Below are 23,793 nucleotides of genomic sequence, written 5' to 3' on the forward strand. Positions count from 1 at the left end.
TTAATTCTGTGCTTATATGTACGTAAGGGGCAGAGGGAAAGGTGAGGGGAAAAGAAAGGAAGAAGGGGACAACACAATAACCTAAACACTGCATATCTTTATAAACCTAAGAACAGGAGTTCTTGGTACTTCCTCACAATGAACCTCATTTAATCTAATAGCCATACTTAGGTTAACTAGTGCATCTAAACACTTGTTATGGTATATGAATCATAATTTGCATTTGAAGATACTTTTTGTTACACAGTACTGTATCTGCTGAGACACTATGGAAGTCATACAAGTATCAAGAGAGATCCAGCAGGCATCTAATGACATGGATGACCCATGTACTCATCCAGTCCCAAAGCTGTTGGCAAAAAGATGTAAATGCTTACTACTAAATTCAACCATTCTGCTTACCCTACATTTAATACCAGTTTGGGGACAGATATCTTATGGGCAAGCATCTTTTGAGAAAGGAGCCATTAAAACCAGCACACAATTGTCTTGGTGCTCGAGTCCCCCCACCGGGGGGACGCCTTGTTGGACCTGATGCTGGCCACAGGTGATGACCTGGTGAGAGGGCTGCGGCTGCTCGACCACCTGGGTGACAGCAATCATCACCTGCTGGAATTCACCATCCAGCGCAAGGTGGCAAAGGCATGCAGTAAGGCAGCGGCCCTAGATTTTAGGAGGGCAGACTTCAACGAGCTAAGGAGGATAGTTGGAGAAGCGCTGAGGTCCCAGAGGGGAGGGGAGCCAGGTGTCCAAGGAGAGTGGTCGCTCCTTAAGGAGACGATTCTCCAAGCCCAAAGGAAGGTAATCCCAGCGAGGATCAAAGGGAGCAGGAGAGTACACAAGCCTCCATGGCTCACCAAAAGCATCTGGGAATGTCTCCTTGCTAAAAAGGAGGTTTATACCCAATGGAAAGAAGGGGTCATCACCAGGGAGGACTATTCTGTAGTTGCTCGGGGATGTAGGGGGGTAGTTAGGAAGGCCAAGGCAGAGATGGAACTGGGACTAGCTTCCCAGATTCAGGACAATAAGAAGTCCTTTTTTTAAATACGTAGGGGGTAAAAAGAAGGTCCCGGGTAATGTGGGGCCCTTGCAGGACGCCGTGGGAAACTTGGATGTTACACCAGATGGCAAAGCTAACATGTTTAACGATTTCTTTGCCTCCGTCTTCCTAAGTAGGGACCAGGACAGCCACCTCCCTGCTGGGCCCCCCTCGGGCCCTGGGGGAGGCACACCTGGGCCACGGGTTAGTGAGGATTTAGTCAGGGAGCTTCTGGAGGGGTTGGATGTATTCAAGTCAGCCGGCCCGGATGATCTCCACCCTAGAGTTCTAAAGGAACTGGCCGAGGTCATTGCAAGTCCCCTGGCACAACTTTACGAGCACTCGTGGTGCTCTGGTGAGGTACCGGAGGACTGGAAGAGGGCCAACGTGGTCCCCATCTTCAAAAAAGGCAGGAGGGAGGACCCGGGAAACTATAGGCCGGTTAGTCTTACCTCGATCCTAGGCAAGCTAGCTGTTCGAGAAAATTACGCTGGCACACATCCAGGAGGGGCCAGCAGGGGACTGCATGCTTAGGGGCAACCAACATGGGTTCATCAGTGGCAGGTCCTGTCAGACCAACCTGGTGGCCTTTTATGATCAGATCACCAGATCATTAGACGCAGGGGTAGCAGTGGATATAATCTTCCTGGACTTCCGGAAGGCTTTTGACACTGTCTCACACCCTGTTCTCATTAAGAAACTGGGGGGCTGTGGTGTAGACACCCACACACAACTGGTGGGCCACACCCAGAGGGTGGTAGTGGATGGGTCCTTCTCAGCCTGGAAGGACGTGGGCAGTGGGGTTCCGCAGGGCTTGGTCCTCGGGCCCGCACTGTTCAACATCTTCATCAGCGATTTGCATGAGGGGGTAAAAAGCACCCTGTTCAAATTTGCTGGATCACATTTTCAATTAGAAATGGCAAAAAGTCTATTTTCCAAGCTCTGAGGCTCACAACAATTACAACCACATTTTTTACATGCTTTCCAGGCCAACAACAGACCAAAAGATAACAGGGTCATATTAAAAAAAAAAAAGCCTAATTTAACCCTAGGCATATGTCAGAAGCCTTCTGTGGCACTGATGAACAGAGACATGCAGTTAAATTCTGGAAGCTCCATGGATATTCCATAGTGTTCTGTAGAAAAATATTTCAGCACTTCTGATGCAGGAATTTAGGTTGTTCAAATTTGGAAATGTTTTAGTAAGAAAAAAAATGCTATTTTCCACACTGAAATATTATGCTGTTTTCATCGGTTTTCTCAAGCTCTGGGACTGACTTCACTCTCATATGACACATTATGTAGTATTTTGTTGAATTTGAGGAAACTGAAGACTAGATGGATAGGAAACAGACCATCATTTTGAGAGAATAACTCTCCTGTATTATTTCCTGAACTCGTCTGTTGAGGCTTGACAAGATGAAAGATATAGGGAAGGCACCTTTCATTCGTCTATCTCTGTGGCTCCCTCTACACCTTCCAGGTATTGTGCAATTAGCTGATTAATTGTTCAATTAACTGAAACTGGCTACATGTGCAAAGTACCTATCACGCCATAAAAAGGTGCAACCAGCTAAAGTTAAACCTCAAAAACGTGTACTGGCTGGTTGGTATCTGACTTTATTGTGCACATATAGCAGGGTCTCCCCTGCAGCTGGGAGCCCTGTCAGCTGATCAGGTTCCCAGCAGCAGAGATGTACCCAGCAGCTGGGGCTGGGAGACTGCAGCAGCTTCATCTCCCAGCCATGGGGTTGTGTGGGGCATGGCAAAAGGTGCAATAGTGTGGCCTGTACATTAGATCCCATTGAACCTTTACCTACACATGTAGGGGGCCACGTGTGTCAAATATCTGTTATACTGAAGACTTGCTGAATACAGAGCAGAATCTATATGAAAGCAACAAAAGGCTAACATGAACGTAACTACTTCATGCACATTATTATATGCGTACATAAAATGCATATACATACATCGTTACTGCAATTATTACTTACATATACTTTACTGCATGATACTATTATAATCTAAAATAATATAAATTTGAGAGTGAAAGTCATAGTATATATTTTGGTTCTAATTGCCACTACAGTCTCTCATCTGATCTGGACTAAAACAAATTTTCCAACATTTGAACTGCTTAAAATCTTTTAGGATAGGGGTTGGCAACCTGGGGCCCATTGGTTGGATCTAACCTCCTAAGAACAAATCTGGTCCATATTTTAGTCATGCCAATCCCCACCTTTGATTCAGTCTGTATTTTGCTAATGACATGCTTCTTGCATCTGGCCACTCTAGCCAGCTGCTCCAGATTTTGAGGAAAGCTGTTCTTACTCACTGCACCCTCCCTGGAGAGACTAGAGGGAAGCAGTGGCCTGCGGCACCAGCTGGGTTGCAAGCTGTGGCCTGCATTAATGAAAGGCTGACAATCCACGTTTTAAGACATTTTGTGGAAGGGGGAAGGGAACATTTCATAGTGTTCTGTGTATGCATAGTATAATTACAGCACAAATTGCAGCACTGCATCTTTATTTCTTTGCTGCACTGCTGTGCTTCACCTACAAACTGAAGTGGTCACCTTTTCGGGATTTCAGTATCAGCATCTATTCAGAATCGTTTTCTTCTTTTTTGGCTAAAAACCAGCACACCAGCACTTGCAATAGTAGTTGTACTGGCAGAGAGGTCTGGGCAGAAGAAACCTGGCTGAGGTTAAAATTAATACATCTGCTGATAATGCAGGCAGTTTACAATCCTGGGTTGAATTTAGATGTATATAGGCTTTAGACAGGATACCCACAACATAGATTATGTAGTTTTTCTACCATCAGTCTCCATAAATGTGGGCACTCTTGCTTGTCTACACCTCCCCACAACCCTGATGCTCTGGATTTTTTTTTGTCTAGGTCTTTGTGTATATACTTCACATTGAAAACTGAATAAGTTTCCTCCACCCTGCTACTATAAAGGTGTTAAAAAGTTCTAAACTGTTAGGGTTTAGAAACTCCACATGGCAGCTGCGCTCTGCTACTTGACAGCTCATGAACAAATCTTGAAGTCCAGATAGCTGAGAAGTCATGGTAGGAAAGGGAATCTGTATCTCCAATCCTGACACACAAACTAAGAAACCAGAAGATTCAAAGTACAAGTTTATGAACTACTATGTTTTAAATGATAAAGCTCTTCAAATTCTTTTATGAAACAATAGACTCAAGTTTAGAAACAACAGGAAAAGTCAGATGACTAATATGATCTTCTGAAATACTTTACATTACAACACTCCAATTTATGCACCATTTGAGCATATATAATCATAGCTTGAAAGACATGAAGGAAATGATCTACAACAGGGCGGTCCAACCTCTTGGGCTGCTCCACAAGCATTCCCTGCCCCTCCATTCCACATATACCGCATGGGTCCCTAGTATGCATAAATGCAAGCTAGGCAGGCCCCCTAAACACTAGGGGTTCACCGACATGGGCAGTGGGGTTCCGCAGGGCTCTGTCCTCGGGCCCACACTGTTCAACATCTTCATCAGTGATTTGGGTGAGGGGGTAAAAAGCACTCTGTTCAAATTTGCTGATGACACTAAGATGTTGGAGGATGTGGGCACACTGGAAGGATGCAACAGGCTACAATCAGACTTAGACAGGTTACAAGGGTGGGCAGATGAGAATAGGATGGGATTCAACACAGACAAGTGCAAGGTGATGCACCTCAGGAGGAACAACCAGCACCATACCTACAGGTTAGGGAACTCCCCTCTTGTCAGCACGGAGGCGGAAAAGGATCTTGGGGTCATCATTGACTCCAAGATGAATATGGGCCGGCAGTGTGGGGAGGCAGTTAGGAAGGCCAACCACACCTTGGCATGCATCCACAGATGCATTTCAAGCAGGTCCAGAGAGGTGATCCTCCTCCTCTATGCAGCACTGGTCAGGCCACAGCTGGAGTACTGCATCCAGTTCTGGCCACACTTCAAGAGGGATGGCGACAGCATGGAGAGGGTCCAGACGAGGGCCACTCACATGATCAGGGGGCAGCAGGGCAGGCCCTACAAGGAGAGGCTACGGGACCTGAACCTGTTCAGCCTCCAAAAGAGAAGGCTGAGGGGGGATCTTGTGGCCTGTTATAAACTAGTCGGGGGGGGGATCAGCAGGCATTGGGGGAGTCACTGTTCCCCCGAACACTGCCAGGAGTGACCAGGAATAATGGTCACAAGCTGGCAGAGGGTAGGTTTAGGTTAGATATCAGGAGGCGCTACTTCACAGTCAGGTTGGCTAGGGTCTGGAACCAACTTCCAAGAGAAGTGGTGCAGGCTCCTACCCTGGGGGTTAAGAGGAGGTTAGATGAACATCTTGCTGGGGTTGTTTGACCCCAGTATTCTTTCCTGCCATGGCAGGGGGTCAGACTAGATGATCTGCTCAGGTCCCTTCCGACCCTAGAAACTATGAAACTATAATATTTTGGCTGATAGCGAGGGCCAATTTTTAACTAGTTATATTGGCTGATACCTGTGTGATAGCTGATGTGCAGCCTGTATCAACTAGAGTCACCCCAAAATTCCCTGTAGCCATCCCTCCCAGCACCACCGCTGCCTCTGTGCCCCGCCTGCCCCAAGCACAGCCCCCCTCCTCCTCCCCCACCCCCACCGGAAAGAAGCTGGCACAGCCCCTGGTCCTGAGCTTGCAGCGGGCAGCCTGCCTCTGCCCTGCTCACAAATCCAGGGGAGCACAGGCCTCCTATGCCTCCCTCAGGGATCCATGCAGCCGCGGGGAGCCTTATCTGCCCTGGATGAGCCGCCCATGGCTCCACCTCACTGCTGAGGTCACATTCACCGCCCTGGCGGAGCTAGGCAGCAGCTGCCCCTGCTGCACTCCCTCCCTCACCATGGGGACTTCTGCCTCCCACACACCCCTTCCCCCCCTACCCCAGACTTACCAGCTGAATGCTGCTCTCCAAGCTGCCAGGATGCATTTCTGGCCATGTGCACGCTGCATCTGCACGTGCACAAGTAGCATTTATCAGCAACATTATTGGTCAAAAAAGCCAATTGCCGATATTGTTAGTTTTCCTTTTATTTGTGTCGATCCGATATAGACCAATATATCACTGTATCTCTACTGAACATGCAGATATGCCATGCCTCTCCTTCACCATACAGTGGGCAACTCCCACTGCACTCTCATGGCACTGATGCAGCACAGGGTCCCTAGGTCCCCTTAAGCCAGGGGTGTCCAACCTTTTTGAACGTGGGGCCGGATCATGAACTTTTTATCACCCAGTGGGCCACGAGCCATATTCAAACACTCTGTCCTGGGCCAGAGACCCTGCTTGTGTAGCCCTAATGCACCTGCCTGTTACTACAAGGTTCATGGTAGCTGCTGGTGGCCAGGGGCAGGAGGGACCCATTCTGCATCCAGCCAGCTACTGCCCCAGAGACTGAAGGGAAGAAATAAATAGCTCCACATCTCCATCCCAGAGCAGTGCCCTAAGGGGGCTAGAGCGAGGTGGTCGCTGCACCACAGCCCCTCACCTGCCCCCCTGGCCTTGCTCACCACAGTGCCCGGCAGCCCATGCATACAGCCCCAGTGGCCTTAGTGCTGCGAGCCTGGAGTGCGGGGTCCGGCAAACACCGCCTCACCCCACAGAGGTCACGTTAGGACCCCACCTGCTGAGGCCCGCCCCCGTGCTGGCTTCCCACATGCTGCTAGGCACGGGAGGAGGCCAGCCAGGTTGGCACCAGCCAGCAGAAGCTGCGGCAGAGCCATGTGCCACTTGGGACTGACTGGTAAAGACAGGAGGAAAATGCAGCTGAGCCCCTGCCACTCTGGCTGGGCTCGTCCCATCCCGAGTGGCACATGGCTCCGTTGCTGCTTCTGCTAGCCGGTACAGACCTGGCTGGACTCCTCCCATCCCCAGCAGCATGTGGGAAGCCGGCTTCAGACGCACGCTGCTCCGGATGGGACAGACCCAGCCGGGTCAGCACCGGTTAGGAAAAGCAGCATCCAGCTGAAGTCGGCTTCCCACATGCTGCTGGGGATGGGAGGAGCCCAGCTGGGTCTGCACCTGCCAGCAGAAGTAGCAGTGGAGCCATTAGGGATCACATTAACATTCTCTAAAATAACTTATCTATCTAGGATGCAAAATGCTTTAAAGACATAATATTTTCAGTATTTATCAGGTTCCTGGCAGGCATTTTTTTTTTAACATATTGCAAAGTTTGTAGTCCAACAACAACAAAATAATGCACTGTGGGCAGCCACATATTAAAAAAACAAAACCCTGACTAGATGATGACAGAAGTGCAGATGCAGCCAGTGGTATAACATGGAGTACAACCCGCAGCTGCCCAGAAGTTGAACAGCCCTGATATGGATCCTAAATACTGCTAACAATTAAATTTGTGCGACATCTTTAATAATAGCGAAAGCTTTGAATACACCAAACTTTATCAAAAGCTTGAATAGCTGCAATGGCTAATTTAAGTGCTGAAAGCAAAATGAATGGAACAGCTTAAGTAAGACATGCCAGGTGACGTTTCTGGCAATGCTTCTCTGGCTTAATTTCACTGAGCTCCAATTCACCTTATGAAAAACTTTACTGTATATTTTTGATTATAACAGGGAGTTGAGGGACATATCTGTTCTATAGAACCTCATTAATCAACAACAATGTCATCATGCAAACTGGACAGGCAAAGAACAAAACTGAAACTTCTAGTGCTGTCTGGCACAAGTACTGTGACTTATAAAACCCTGAGTCTTACTTGGAAAGTCAGATCTTAGCTTCCTTTGAAGAAATTCATAGAAGTAGGGTCAGAAGGAACCTAAGTAGATGATGAAGTCTGACCCCCTGCCCTGGGCTGGAGAGAATACTGGGCTCATATGACCCCAGCTATGTAATTATGAAGCCTCCTCTTAAAGACCCCCAAGGTAGGAGCCAGCAACACTTCTCTTGGAAGCTGGTTCCAGATCCTAGCTGCCCTGACTGTGAAGTAGTATCTTCTAATGTCTAGCCTGAACCTACTCTCAGACAACTTATAGCCATTATTCCTTGTTACTACGGGAGGTGCTCAGGGGAACAGGGTCTCTCCTATTCCCTGGTGGTCCCCCCTGGTAAGTTTATAGATGGCCACCAGGTCCCCTCTCAGCCTTCTCTTGTGAAGCCTTACTGACCGCGTCCTCACATTGCCTTACAAATTCTACTTTGTAAGAACTAGGTACTAGCTGTAATAAAAGAATTTGCACAATATGCCTGCCTGTTCATGCCACCTCTCTTCCACTGCTCCCTTCTACTGTCTTGTCAATTAGATCTGCTCTAATAGAGCTGATGTTCTTTATATACCATGACATTTGTAAAACTATATCACAATATAACCTCATAAATCTGGCATGATCAAGACTGAGCACCTGTCAGAAATTTGAAATCCCACCCCCCCCCTTTTTTTTTTTTTTAACTGGAGCAGTGGCCAGTTTCGAAGCCGGGGGTTAGCTGTAGCTGGTCCCAAAGCACCAGCCACACACACAGCAGCAGCATGGGGTGGTGGATGGCGGCAGCAGCTGACACATGCAGGCTTCCCTCTCCACATCCAGGGGAGCAGTGGGAGAAGCTTAAAAAGTGCCGGATTTTAGAGAATTCTGGATTTTTGAGATCCAGATTTATGAGGTTATACTGTACTAAGATCAGTTATGTATTTGAAACAATTTCAAGCCAAGTTACCAAAACTGAAAGCCAAGCAACCCAAAAAGGTCAAAGAGTTGAAAAGAGACACCATGGAATAAGGATGAGTGCATGGGCTGTCAGCTACTGAAGGGCAACAGATTCAGGGAGAGTAAAGGCAGGAAGTAAGCTCTCCCCCAATCCCCCACAGAAGATGGAGGCAATGGAAGCAAGAGGATACAGAGAAAGCTTTCAAAGTAAGGTTAAGGTTTTAGGCAGGAGAAAATGTTCATAGGCATTTGTTTTAAGCTCACTGATTGCTATATACACAACTGCGTGATGCTTTTATTTACTGTTTTTGAGTCGGTAAACTGGAATACTGTTGGGGGTAGGAAGAAGTTGCTTTACAGGTTATTTTAGTACTATAATGGCTTTTAAAGTTACTTTGTTTGTCCCATTTTGTTCTCTGGTTCCCTTGTTTTCTAAGTAATTTTTCTCTCTTCTTTAAGCAGCCCAGAGCCTTTGTTGGGAAGAAAATCAACCAACCAACCAACCACTGGTCATAGGCTCCTGTAGGCCTGGTATTGGGCCTGCTGCATTAATATGGCTAGTAAAATGACCTCTTCCCTAGGAGTGGCAGGCTATTTTACTTCCATCCAAGGGGACGCAAAAACAGCAAATCCTGTCACAAAGGGGTGCAATTTGAGAAGAACTAGCAACCTTTACCAAGCCTAGTTTGACATGGGCTGGGTGGCTTCAGAAGCATATCAGCAGCAAGGGGCTCCCTCGCTGCAGCAAGGGCACAGCTTCCAGCCACTGGGGAGCTGCACCGGGGCTGGGCAGCTAGAAGTTGCATCGTTGCTGCTTCTCAGAACTGCAGCGCAGCTCCCCACTGGCTACAAACAGCACTCATGCTACAGCCAGGGAGCAGGGAGTTGGGGGAAATGGTACTAGCACAGACACAGCTTCCAGCTGCCCAGCTCTAGTGCAGTTCCTTGCTGCATGGCCTTGGCATGAGCACACGCAAAGACCCCTGGCTCTGTAAACCAGATGTTGCTAACCCCTGATCTAAGGCACACCTTACCCTTTAACTATGACAGCAAACATACAGAGGCAGACAAGTTTGTTGGATTTGTAGTTCACTGGATTTTTAGTTCACCTTTAAGTACAGTTGCTTACTACAAACCTGAAATCTTATCTCTTGGCTGTTTTTAGTTTTGTGTGCTTTAACAGTATTTCACCTTGAACTTTAAGCTGAGACAGCCAAGATGTATATTACATGCAATGGAAAAGAGAAAAACCTCCATTCAAATTTTAACACATGTCCATGTCATTTTAAAATAAGAGCAATTTTTTTTTGCTTTGCTTTTGTGCAAGTAAGGGCCAGATCCTATGGCCTCACTGACATCACCGAATATTGGATGAGACCCTAAAACAGCTCATTACAAACTGAACTAATTACTACACCACCAAAAGCACTGAAAGTGTGGACCCCACAATAGTAGTTGCGTATTTCCCATGGAAATTAACATGCAGTTTTTGTTTTCAGGTGTTGGTTGGCCATTTGTCTGACACTGCTTTCCTATGTGTAATTTCTCCAGACCTTCAGGTTTACATTTCACTAGCTACTTCAGTCTGTTTAGGAAAATTCCAAATAATCACAAGTTTGTTAAATTCCAAAATTACATACTGGCAATATTTTAAAATGCCCCTGCATTTAAGAAAATAGAGAAACATGCTGACTGATATCTTTGTTATGTAGCAAGCGACTGTGAGAACCTGACCTACTTTCTTAAAAACAACGAAAAAAAGATTTTAAAAAATGTATTTGGAAATAATTTCTACAACTCCTGAAAATAAGCAACACAAATGTCTTCCAACTAAAAGTATCTTTATATTTCCCTCCATCCTCTTAGAATATGCACATACCTTTTCAATGGGGGAAGGCTACTGGCACTGTGCTTTTCCTACACTGAAACAAAGAGAAAAGGGTAGGCCCTTCCATGAAAAATTATCTGAATGAAATAGCGCAAAGTAGTATGAGTCAGGATTGGGGTCCACTATTTCAAGCAGTGTATGAACTTATACAAGGTTGCCTCTAAGTTCACAGATTTAAAAGATAACGGAGGTATGCAGGGGGTGGGGGGGAAGCAACACACATGGTGATATTTGAGAGACACTATGCTAGTTCCATGATCTGGGGGAAGGAAGGAAGACGAGAAAAGAAGGGGCTGGCGGGGAGGGGGAGACAGAGGACATTGGGAAGACGGCTGTTTATTAAAAATGAGAAAGAAACACAGGAAAGTGCAACTGGCTAGAAGTAGTCAGCGATGGAGAGGGCACCAATGAGATAAACAGTTCATTAGGTGGGGAAAACAACAGTAAAAAACTAGGGGTGCACTGATAAAAGAGTTTTTGGGCTGATACTGATGGCCGATTATTGACCAACCACATTAGCCGATACCAATCGGATTGCTGATATGCAGCCCAGTAGCATGGAGAACAGCATCCGGCTGGTAAGTCTGTTGGGGGGAAGGGACATAGGGGAGGCAGATTGAGGCCCCCGTGGTGAGAGAAGGAATGGGGCTGGGGCAGGCGCTGCCCAGACAGGGTGGGTGCCAGGATGGAACAAATGGGTTGTCCAGGGGGAGCATGTGCCCCCCAGATCTGTGAGGGCCTATAGCGCACTCAAGCCTGGGGCTGTTCCAGTCTCTTCCCAGAAGCTGGACTCAGGCCAGGTGAGGAGGGGCCAGAAGCTAGAGCCACTGCAGGGGGGAGGGGAGGGGGGTAGAGCGACCCCAAAATTTGCCATAGTCCTCCCTCCCAGCAGCGCCATGCCTCCCCCAAGGATGCTCACAGAGGCGGGAGCCACCCACCAGGACAAGCCACCAGTTAAGTCCTGTGCCCTGCCCAGGCAGCAGCTGCCCCTACCCTTGCTCCAGCCTCTCCCTCAACATGGGGGCCTTGATCTGCGCCTCCCCCCTTTCCCTCCCAATGGACTTACCCGCTGGATGCTGCTCTCCAAGCTGTCGGGCTGCACTTCTGGTCTTGTGCATGGTGTGGCCACATGCATGCACACAGCATTTCAGAGACATTAGCGGCCATATAAGCCGAAAAAAGCTGATTGCCGATTTTCCTTTTATTGGTCCTGATACAATATGGACCGATGTATCAGTGCATCTTTATAAAAAACATAAAAGAAGGAACAATACCACAAGCATACAGAGGATACAATAATGTAATGTAGTTGCTGTCCCTAATAATCTCTGAAAACAAAAATTATTTTTCCTCAAGAGGCTGCATCTGGGTAATACTACCAAACCTGTCTGTCCTGGTTCTGGAGGTAAAAAAAATCTGCCCACAGAGGATATTTACAAATTCCAATTCTATAGAGTGTTCTGAAGGAAAGACTTCCCCTTCCTGCTTATGCCTCCTTGGTTTGTACTATTTCCAAAGCACCAAGCCAGACTCTGGCTGTCAAGCTGTCCCTGACTGTTGTTACCTTCAAACAGCCACAGACTGACAGTACAACCTGGGAAATCCCATCCACTCTTAGTACAAGCACCTGAACCACTTTTCACACGAACTGATTTTGTAGAAGTTGCAGAACTGTCCACTTCCACAGAAACACTGAAGCTCTCACAGGTACTTCTGAAGTGACCAGCACTTACATAGAGCTTTTAAACTGAAAAGTCACTAAGAGCTTTACAACAGTGAGTAAATGCTTTTATATAGCATAATTTAAAGAGAATATTTCAAGTTTATCTATAAGTATATGCAAATATAAATCTCAGTTAATTCTTCCTATTTAGATCACAATTATTTGTATATGTAGTGTAACTAATGTGACTGTAGGTAAAATGTGGCCATACAGTGAGTCAGTATAAGAGCTGGAAATAGAACTCAAGCCAATAAGCCTTTACTTTAGCTAGGGGATCATACAGTCTGATTTTGTATTTTTCCCCAGTAAATACTAATCCTAAGGCTTTGAAAGTGTGATTTCTAGTTGGAGACTTACAGCTCTTGCTCAGTCTTCCCTGTAAGTAGAGGAAGCGTGATAACTCTAGCCCCACGAAGCTGCTGGGAACAATAAAGTGCACCATTTCTATATGGAAGTTATGCTCAAGCACAGTTAAGACACCTCACCAGAATCAGTCTTCAGTTAGCAGCAACCTGACAAATGACCACCATATACTAGGAATTTGAAAAGGCACTCCTGATTGACATGCGAGTATGTGGAGAGATCCTGTATTTACAGCAGACCCAAACTCCTGCCTGATACAAGAAGGCAGCTTCTATTATTCTAAACCCCCAGACCCCATCCTCTATTTGGAGTATTTCCTCTCCAGTGAATCCCTCTAATGCCGACATCTGCTGCTCAAATTACCCAAAGTCACTGCTACACAACAAAATCAACTTGACTCTTGTAAGAGTCATTGGGCACCCAGAGTTATAAACCGAATAAGCTGACAAGTTGTGTCAGGGATCACACTGTTACCACAAACATAAAATGACTCTGTATAGATTTGTCTCCACACAGAAAGCTTATTTTCACAAACTGGGGTAATTTACGAATCTGATGCCACTATGCTTTAAACATCTGATAGAAGAGAGGCAGCCAATGGACTTCTCTAGTCCTAATTTTTCCAACATCTGTTTGCTGTATTTTGTGATAATGCAGTTATCTATTTAAAGGACCGGTACATTCCTACATTCTCTATGGAAGTGGAAGAATACAAATCAAGCAGAGCACTCAATTAGCTGAATGCAACTCAGTGCCAAGTATATGGTATGCTGATATACCAAACTGCAACCTGTAAGGATCCTGTTGGTATGTAGTTGCCTCTGAAGAAAAAACAATACAGGTGCATACCAATTCTTCAAGCACTCAGTCTCTAGGACTGGACAATTAGCAACTCTCCCAACTTAACCTGAGGCTTCTAGAAATTTTTTTTTATAACAAAGAAAGGTATTCCACATTTAACTAATGATTGCATGAACAGGACTTCCAACAGCATACAAAAAAAAATATCAATATAAAAAACTTCATAAACAGCTTCAGACTTTTATGATGTCAATCAAGATCTTACTAATGCATTGTGGTATGGTATTTCACAGACCTTCGAACAAATTTAATCTAAATTTAAGCAAAGAACTACTTTGTAAGCGATGTCTTCTGACACATCAGCTTTATGACAGGTGTTTTGACAAGGTATGTACATCCCACCTTGACTAACTAGGAACAATTTAAACCACGTCAGAGATTATTAAACTAGCTGTGCCTACCAACTGCTGTGTCTCGTGAGCAGGATAGGAATGAAAACAGATTAGGAGAGGAGCATGGAACGGAGAAATGAAAGACACTAGAGCTCTTCTTCAGTAAAAGGATCAGAACAAGGACTGAAGAAATTATCTTTCTGCTTCCCAAAGAAATTGTATTAGGCCAATTCTTTAAGTTAGACTGCTTTATCCTTCTGTTCTCTCATGCATCAGATGACCATAAAATCTGGAACATGTTTTTTTAATAGAGGTAAGGACATGTAGCTTAAAAGGAGGCCTGGCCCCAAACCCAAGACATGGGACTGCAGTGCTGTTTGTGTCATTTAAAGATTGGCTTTTTAAAGAGCCAAGTGTGTAGAACTCTATTTTCTCTTATGAGGTCACCTATTTTCAGGGTTGTGAGGAAGGAAGTCATATTTTTAGCTCCAATATATTAATAGATTCATCAAATTAAAGCTAATGCAAAATCTGGCACTTAGCAATATTCCAAAAACACAAGGAGCCATTTTTCAGCGATAGTTACACTGGCAAAGTAAATATGCTAAATTAGTCAGTGCCATGATGAACCAGTCTAGAGTCAGAAAAGATTTCCCTAGACTGAACTTGATCTTGCCAAAAGGCCAAGAAACTAAATTCAACCCCAGGAGACAGCTCAGAAGTGTTCTATTAAAGCCTTAAACCTTATTATCTAGGTATTTAAAGTCACTGGAGATATAACAAACAAGCTTCCCTCATGGTCTAATAACAGCCTACCCTAAGCATGTCTCTGAACCATCCACTCAGCCACTGGAGCACTGTGCCAATGATGGATTTGTTCTTTCAGACCAAGGAAGTAGCATATCATCCCAGTTACCAGACCTGTGTATTAATGCTATCAGATTTGTCATTACTAAATTCAACTAGCTGTGGTGAAAATACCTTTTTAGATGCATACCACTTTCCTTCCTGGGCTACAGCTCCTGCAATTTAGAAAATATACAGGACACGGATGTTTCTTTTAAAGATCATCAGCTTTCTATTTAGATGTGGAGAAACCACACATCTTGCTTCTATTTACTTACTTTTGCTTTCTGGCTTCACTCTGCTCTTTTTTCAAGTACTGACTTCTTCTTCTCCAGCTTTCCTCTTTTCCTTCTCAGTCCTTCCCCCTAGTATGTTTTCTTTCTTTCCCTAAAATCATGCACCACAACTATTCTGATATGTATAATCTCTGAAACACATTCATTCACTCTACTCACCTCATGTTACAGATCATAATTTCAAAAAAAGTATCAGGTACCAAGAAGCCAACTAAGGTGAAATCCCCCTTCTGCAGGGGAGGGATAGGAATTGAAGTTTTCACTACAGCACTGCCACACTGGGATTTCCTCTTTTATCAGCTAGTAGGTTTCTGAAACCTAAAGCCTTGACTCTCTGCCCATCTGCCACAAATAGGGTGTTAAGTGCCTGCATTCACTGCTGCATATTGCTTTTCCAAACAGTAGTGACAGCATTAACTGACTGTCAATTTCCATTACTGCCCATAATATTTTTAAAAGCAATAGTGAAGATTGACAAAACTGTTTAGTTTTCATTTTGCTGCCCCTGGAAAAGTGGAGTCCAGCACAGCAGCAATTTAGGAAGAGAGTGATGAATCAGTCAGTCTGTGTTTTGTTCAAGTTTACAAGAATATCTGTAACCATAAATTCAATTTAAAAAACAAACAAACAAACAATTAAAAAACCCCACCCTTATGGCTTCTCTTCATTGTATTGTTAGCTCAAATTATAACTAAGGTTTTGCTTGTTTCCCAACTTGCATCAATCACATCTTTACCTAAAGTTAGCACTTTAAGCCAAAGTAAGACCTTGTCTACACTACCAAGTTTTGTTGATAAAAGTTGTTTTTCATTACCACAAAGTGTCCACACACAAGTTTGACACAAGCCAGTTAAATACCCTGTCACTTTATCAGACCCTACAAGCCCTTGGCCTACGCATCCTTAGACCCTATAAGTCCTTGGCCTACATGTAGCTGCCATCATGAAGCGAGTATGAATTTGCTCCAGCAACGCAGCAAAGCCAACAACTTTTCATCGTGGCTTTTACCCACCATGAACTACCTTCTGTTGACAACCTCTTGCAAAGAGGACATATAAGGCTAGCAAAAGCAGTCAAGCACACACAAAAACTACAGTAACATAGCAATATCAGCAGTTATGATGCAACAAAGTTCTGGCAGCAGAAATCCCAGTGCAGATGAGGTCTTTGCCAATGCAGATGTGTGTTGAGAAGGGCGGGGAGAAGAGCTTATGCACTGCTGACTAAAGCATCTACATCCCAATAATTCTGGCTTGAGTTACAACTCAATGAATCCAGTCACTGCATAGCTGTGCACTCTCAATCAAACCAAATTATTCATATGCTTACTAAAACTAACTAGCGAGGAAAACAAGATTTTGAGAGGTGGTGACATGAAAAAACAATCCACTTGTAGCTATTATGTCTTGATGATACTAAATGGTATAGGCCCTGGGAATCCATTTCCACCATGCTTATTAAATGCAGAAAGTATAAAAAAAAAGCAGAAGACCAGAGATTAGAGAGCCTCAACACAATTAGCTGAGTTTAATCTAACACACCATTCTAGCTCTGTAGCACAACTAAGAAAAAGACTCATCAAAGACTTGACAGGAAGAATTGTTATCCATGGCAAATGACCTCACTATAACACACCACCTTACCTGATCCCTTGAGATATCCACTTGCTACAGAGAGTCTGCTTTCTTAGCAAACACTGAAGGAAACTACACTTATTTTCACTGGACTCTCTCAAAAAGAAAATGTCTCCTCCCTAATTAAATTTCACGCCAGTCTCAAAACAAAGTGGATGTTTCCACTTTACAGTGTGGCTGCTGAAAAAGTCAGTTTAAATATCTGAATTTGGACCCTTCTCCTTCTGGCTGGCAAAATCCAGTTCAGAGCAATTTGTCAATAGCTGCTATAGTCTCCTTCCAGTAATTTCTATTTGAGGAAAGTGTGACCCTAACTTAAAAAGCCATGATTCAGCATTAATTCTCTTGGCAACATTATAATACCTTACTTTTAAACTTTCCTTCTTGAGAAAGTTACCAACTATGGTGACAAATCAACTGCAATACCACAGTCCTCTTTCAGCTAGGTTCCACAAATGAACATGGCACAAAGATCATGCTGGAGTGACATCTCAGAAAAAATGAAAAGCCATGATACCAGACCATGTTTCAGGGGGGCTGGTTATAGCCATGTTGGTCTAAGAACACATACTTCATATTAGACCAGAGCAGACTACTGACATCCTTTACCTATGTCCTGTTAGCTCAAATATAATCTGAAGGAAGTGGGTAGTAACACATCAAAACTGATTCTGTTGATCTCAGATTTAACAGCAGCAATGAACACTTGCTTATCTTCCCTAATGACTCTGACCAGCTAAGTCTGGAAAGGCTCAGTTTTGTCACTGTTTATATTCGAATTCTGCAAAGCTGCTAAGACGTTATACACAATTCTAGAGATTTTAACTGAGGGATGTTCATTAAATGCAAGCAGCAGAAGCTTCAGATAACGAATTTAAAAGCACAATTTAAAACTTCTAGCTCAATCAGCAAAAACAAAATTAAGGAAATATTTTGTTTTTGTTGACGGAAAGCACTGTAAAAAACTGGTTGAATTAAAAAAAAAAAAAAAAGAAAAATCAAACTCCACTATTCCCAGACTACCAGGACTTGAACCAGGCTGCTTTTGGATCAAATAGTAGTATGATACCCGTGGCCATAGGATACGAAACACACTGTGAGATTTAACATCTCTCACCTTTGAAAAGCAGATGGTCTGGCCAAGTTTTAAAGCAGGCATACCATATTTTCTGACACACAACATGCATCTTCCACCTCTCCCAAAAACAGTCCCCCAAAATTGGGATACATGTTAAGTGGGGAAGTTGTTTCCTTTCCTGGAAAGGAGCATTCCTGAAGAAACTGTGCATGCTATGCTCCTATCAAAATAACTGCTTCTCCTGTCTGCTCAAACTAAAAGGGTAGAGTCTTGTGTTAACTCTCTCACAGCCAGACCCACTGGCTGAGCACTGTAGCTTGTACTCAAAGCAGTGAGTGAGCTTATGGTAGTATTTTGATGAGGCTTGTGATATGAAAGCAATACTTTATAGTAACTTATATCAAGAAGTACTTACAGTAAATAAGTAACAGTCTTAACCTCTGCAAGGGTCTGAGACCTAACCCTGCATGACAGAGTAAGTCCTCCTGCAAATAGAGTCAAGGAACTGCAGCATCCCAGGAAATAGGATTCCTGCCACACTAGGGAGTCCCTGATGACACACTTCCTGTTCACTCTGCATCACACAGTAAGCCATAACTCTGGAAAAATCTTTTTCTACATTCTACTTTCCAAACCAAGATGTGTGTTCTAGGTATTGTATGTGAAAAAATATGGCCTTCTCAATGGAAAAATGAAGCAGCAGGTGTCAGTGCTGGGCTGGACAGAGGGCCTAACAAGTGTGAGGGAAGTTCTCTGTAAGGTGTAGGCTACAGGACAAGTTCTGCCAGTAAAACTCTGAGTGCATTCATAGTAAGTGCCTCTGCTGGCAAAGTGACTCCCCATTGCTGCAAAGCAGAGTACGGCTTCTTTTGCTGCCCATTAGCCAGGTAGGACTTCAGTGAGCTGCTTCCTCATATTAACGTATTTTGTGCATTAGTACGTTTGCTAGAGCAAAGGTACCAAAAGTAAGCAGATGTGCACGTGCTCTGGATGCCTAGTGACAAACAACTCTGCCAGCAGACCACGCAAGTCCAAGTATAACCTCAATAGTCCTTATGGTAGGGAGAAGATATCAAGAGTGAAAGACCTCATGATACCAAAAAAAAGGGCCAATCAACAATACCCCTACTACTGGGAGAAAGAACCAGTTCATGCAGAAGGAAACTAAGACTGCTTCATGGCTATCTTGATCCCACAGACATATGGGGGTCGTTTAGTTGACATGGTAGAAAGTGAGGCTCACAGGAGGTTTGAAAGGGTGCATATGCTATACTCGGCGATGAAAAAATTGAGTATGCAGAGCTTAAAAGACACTATACAATATCTAACTGATGAGACGCAACATTTTGCAGTATCATGCTTCAAAGATTGTAAATTATCTAGTGCAAAGCTGTGAACTAGCAGTGAAGCTTAAAAAGAATCCCTACTGTACACAAAGCTCCACAAAGTGCTTGTAAAGAAAATGCTTCAAATGAAGAAAACAATTAAATACTGGTATACCTGAGGCTTGAGGGGGGAGGGGAGAAAGAAAAAAAAAATCGTGCGATACCCATTAACTTAAAAATTAGACAACAAATCAGACTGAAAAATACTGGTGTCTTCTTGCTCTCCCCCAAAACACCATGACCCCTAAGGTGCAGGTCTTCCACAATTTAACAGAAAAGAATGATTGTGATATCATATAGCACCATTATTGTCCATTAACTTTCTGTGTAATAATCGTCAATGTAAAATGCCTTCAACAACATCATCATCTTCTAAGAAGTCTGGTCAAACAATGTTTAAACATACGATAAATACCACGCCAAGTAATCCAACACATTGCCGAGTCATATTCGACTAGCTGGTCAGGCCACAAAAGCTGGTTTGACAGAACAAGTATTAAGCACTGCAGATTACTTACATAATTCAACAATCAACCCTAACTTCTAGGTCTCTTGGTTTTGTTTTACCCTCCTTCCCTTTGGCTTTGCTTCGACTCTTCCCCCTGCTTACCTACCTCAAAAAAAACACATTTCTCCATTATTCTATAGCACAACCAGCCCCTACCTACCATGGGGGGGGGCGGGGGGAGGCCTGCTACTTTCTTCCTCCTTCAGCTGTCTGGAAGCTGAATAGCACTTGCTACTCTACCTTCTTCAACCCCAATTTCAGTTCCCCATCCCACTAAATAAGCCCATCATTCATGGCTGATGTTGCTCAGAACTCTTGCAAATGTTACAGAATGAAACTGAGCCAGTTCATTTCATTTTCACCAATGTCCAAAGTGATTAAGAAGAGAGTGAAAACTGACAACTTTGAAAGTCCATCTTCTTGTATGGACAAAGGAAGCTCATGACAGCAGCAGGGGCACTGGAAAGATGCCTGCAGGAAAAACATAATAATGTACTAATTTAGCCTTTGTCTGCACTTGTATATCTTTCCAGCTACTAAAACTAGAAACTCACATTAAAAATAGAAAGCTTAACTGGAACAGAAGGCAATAACTTCAATAAAATAGAAGATTTTTCAGCCATGCCAAAATCCTAAGCACACCTGAGAAGATTAGAAAGTTCTTACTCAAATTGGTGTTGTACACGAAGTGATAACTGATACACATGTTCCCAAATTTAGAACATGTCAAACTCCGTTCAGTTTCCAAGATCCCCACATCTGTTTTATACTTAAGAAAGCAAAAAAAAAAAGTTTCCAAACTGCAATTCTCTTTATAGTTCTGCATTCTAGCCCAAGTTCAGTGTCATATCTATTTGAAGAACAATAAACATCTTTTGGGTACTGCTTAAGCTATGTCTCAAAGCTTCTGCAGAAAGTCTTTATGTTATGGGTACAAGTCACCTTCATCACATATTCAAAGTAGTTACATTACCTGAAAGAGAGAGCATGTTCCCACACACACACGCTCATCAAGTTTCAACACGATTAACAAAACTTACTTTTCAACCTATCCATTTTATTTTGTGGCTGGGCAATTTTCCAATAATGTGTTACAGAGGAGTCCAACATCTGCTGAAAGTCATAGATGAGATATCATGAAGTGAAGTGGCAGCAAAATACTATTAAAATTTTATAACTGTGGTCATTTATGAAGGTTTGCATAACTTGATGCTGCGTTTCCAGTTGAACACAATAAACAGAATTAGAATACACCTTTGCACAGGCTGAACAAAAATCTGTCTGGGCTGGAGCAGACCTCTACCTAAAACCAAACTTCCCCAGCTGAACTAAACTGCTGGAAGCTAAAACAAAGCTGTGCTAATGCTAAGCTCCTATGCTAGAATGATTCTTTCAAAGCCGGGCAAGCCTTATAGCTCATTAACAACACCTCCACGAAACCCCAGCCAGGAAGCAATCACTCTGACAGAATGCTGAAAGTAGGCACCTATTAAAGAACAATGCTGAGTGAGGCCTATTTAACAACCAAGAAACTTTCCAAGGGGACTTTTAGGAGAGAGTGGATAGCAAGGATTTAACATGTATTTATACCCACATCTGAGTGCAGCAAGAAGGGTCTGTTCTTTCACACCAACTGAGGCTGCTTGTCTAATTTGCTTTACAGCATAACACTAAGTAGTTAAATACTCAGTAGAAATGCTAAATATGTTCAACACAGCAAAAGCCTGCAGAAGATTTGGAAGGCTTTTGCCCAAACAACAACTTTAAGACACATCCACAAAAGGGAAAGTTTCAGTGGAATCGAATGGGCTAATGTGTCTAAGCAGCAGTTCAGACAGATGCTGGCTGCCTTACCCTTATACCGTTTCCAATAGCTTCCCGCACTTCACTTAAAACCAATCGCCAAAAGGACTCAATTGCCAATAGCTCACAAAGACACACTCATGGACCCAGAGGGAGACATCCTTCCATCTTCAGCTCCCTCTGCGCAAAAATGAAGTTTATTTCCTATGTATGGGGACTTTTTACCATGTTGTATCATCTATACTTTTCCCAGAGCCTGATGAAGGGACTTTCATCCCAAAAGCTTGCAGAAAAGGACAATTGTCTTGCAATTTCCCAGTTGGTCTAATGAAAGTTATCACTTTGGAACCCAGAGTTCTAGTTTTTTGTATGTCTTCTTGTCGCAGACCAACATGGCTACCAAGTACACTCCCGAATAACTAAAAGTGTTTAAAAAAAGAAAAGAAGTGGCACATAATCTAGCCTTTCAGGCGCATGCTTTGTTTTTGGAGGGAGAGTGCAGTGACCCCCTGAGGTGCAGGGTCGGCTCCTCCGACAAGGAAAAGCTGGGCATCAACCGCTCACGGGCAGACTCCTCTCCCTGCACTCCCCCGCCCCAGCCCGGTGATCAGCAGCGGGTCCAAGGCCGCCACCGCCCGCTCGGTATTCGGCCCCAGACCAAGACCTGCCCGGTGCCTCTCCTCTCCCTCCCCTCCGCCTGCTGTCAAACCTCGCTCCAGGGGGCAAACGGGGCCAGAAGCCGGGCTCGCCCCACGGGAGCTCGGGCAGCACGGAAACCCCGGAATTCCCCGGGAGGAGTGCGGGCAGCCGCGGCCCGGCCGGACTCACCAGGATGCGCTTGAAGAGCGCGTTCTCCTTGGGCGGGAGGCTCACCGACGGCATCGTCCCGTCCCCGCTGCTGCCCCGGCTCCGGCCGCCGGGTTCCGGGCTGCTTCCGGCCGCTGGTCGCTCACCGCCTCCCAGCACACGCCGCCGCCGCGCTCTTCAGGCCCGGGCCGGCCCCCGCCGCCCGCGCCCGCGCCCCTACCCACGCCAAGCCCCGGGCGGCACTTCACGTGGTAACTGACCAGGCCGGAGCGGCACCGCCAAAATGGCCGCCGCGCACGGCTTCCCCAGCCGGGTCACCCACCCCGCGCGCATGCGCCACGACCCCGCCTTGTGCGGGGCATGTCGGGATGCAGGGCGCAGCCGGGACGCTGAGTTTCAGCACGCACCGCCCTCGCCGGCGGGACCGGCTTGGGGTGCGTCCCGCTGTGGCCTGTCCGCGCCGCCCCGCGGTGTCCGCTTGCCCTGGCCGCCAGCAGTCGCCGAGGCAGTGTGCGGGCTGGGGCCAGTGCGTGTAGCCCCCTAGGCAGACTCTCCTGTGCTGCTGTCCGCAGGCAGGGCTGCAGCCCGAGGGGGAAGGGGACTATCCAGCAGCTGGCCAACAAACAGCCGCAAGGACTGGTTCAGGACAGAGGCAGGCGGTCTTGTGGCCCTACCTTTTCTTGGGCCACGTGTGGATCATAGTGATTTTCCGCCTTTTCTTTCTAGACTGGAGGCAGCCCTGGGCAAACGCCAGCTCTTTACTTTCACTTCTGTTTCGACTCCCATCAAACGATAATGCAGATTTTTTTTTCTGTTGCAAAGGCCATAGCGTGCAATTCCTCTTCCAGATCTCTGTGTTTGCTTTGTGAATCCTGTTTGTCAACCTAACTGAGCTGACCTGGGGCAGCGCCCCTTGAAAGAATCGTAAGGCGCCTCGGGTGAGAATCGCTGGTATAGGCATAGGCCGGCTTTCAGGTATCGCAGTGCCCTTCCTCAGGCCTCCCCAAGTAGTACTGAGGGGATGTTAAAGCACATTTACAAATCAAGTGCGTGTTTAGGGACAAAAAGCAGAGGTGGCAAGAAACAGTCTCTTTTCAGAATGCTTTAAGATTAGCAACAAAGTGTCCAAGCCGGTCGGTGCCTGAGGGAGGCCTGAGTTAAGGTCGGCTGAAGTCAGTAGTGCTATCACCACATTCCCTTATTTCCCTTTGACAGCTCCTGGGGCCTGTGATGATGATGTAAGAGTCATTTCCCCCCACACTCCAACAAAGGCAAATCCCCCCAGACTCAGACTCTGACAGTATTTTGGTGCCTGGCTCCACAGCTCTGCAGAGAAACTTGGAAGTTTCCCAGCAAAGGCCCACCCCTAGGAAGCAGGGCACAAAGAAGCCTGCCTTTTCCCTTTGTTACTCTCTCACCGTTGTTTGTCAGCATCACCCTTTTTCTAGCGCCTGCCTACTAATTTTTGTAGTGCTCGGTTTTGGTTTGAGGGGCCGCTTTCCTGGACAGAGCAGCCAGATGCT

General features: G+C 45.3%; 1 protein-coding gene across 2 annotated transcripts in view; it reads right to left on the reverse strand.

Moving 5' to 3' along the window:
* Positions 1–22,567, reverse strand: part of NAA15 (N-alpha-acetyltransferase 15, NatA auxiliary subunit) — a 66,799-nt gene extending 44,232 nt beyond the window's left edge. The window contains exon 1 of one of the 2 annotated variants that reach the window (XM_090036528.1): positions 22,292–22,567. In XM_090036528.1, coding sequence (XP_089892654.1) covers positions 22,292–22,345 — 54 coding nt within the window. In that variant the 5' untranslated portion in view covers positions 22,346–22,567. The remainder of the gene's footprint in view (positions 1–22,291) is intronic. The other variant, XM_090036529.1, reaches the window with a different exon arrangement.
* Between the last annotated feature and the right edge of the window lie 1,226 nt (positions 22,568–23,793).

The sequence above is a fragment of the Crocodylus siamensis genome, chromosome 2, assembly GCF_052110815.1.
Source record: "Crocodylus siamensis isolate JL-2025a chromosome 2, ASM5211081v1, whole genome shotgun sequence".
Taxonomy (NCBI): domain Eukaryota; kingdom Metazoa; phylum Chordata; order Crocodylia; family Crocodylidae; genus Crocodylus; species Crocodylus siamensis.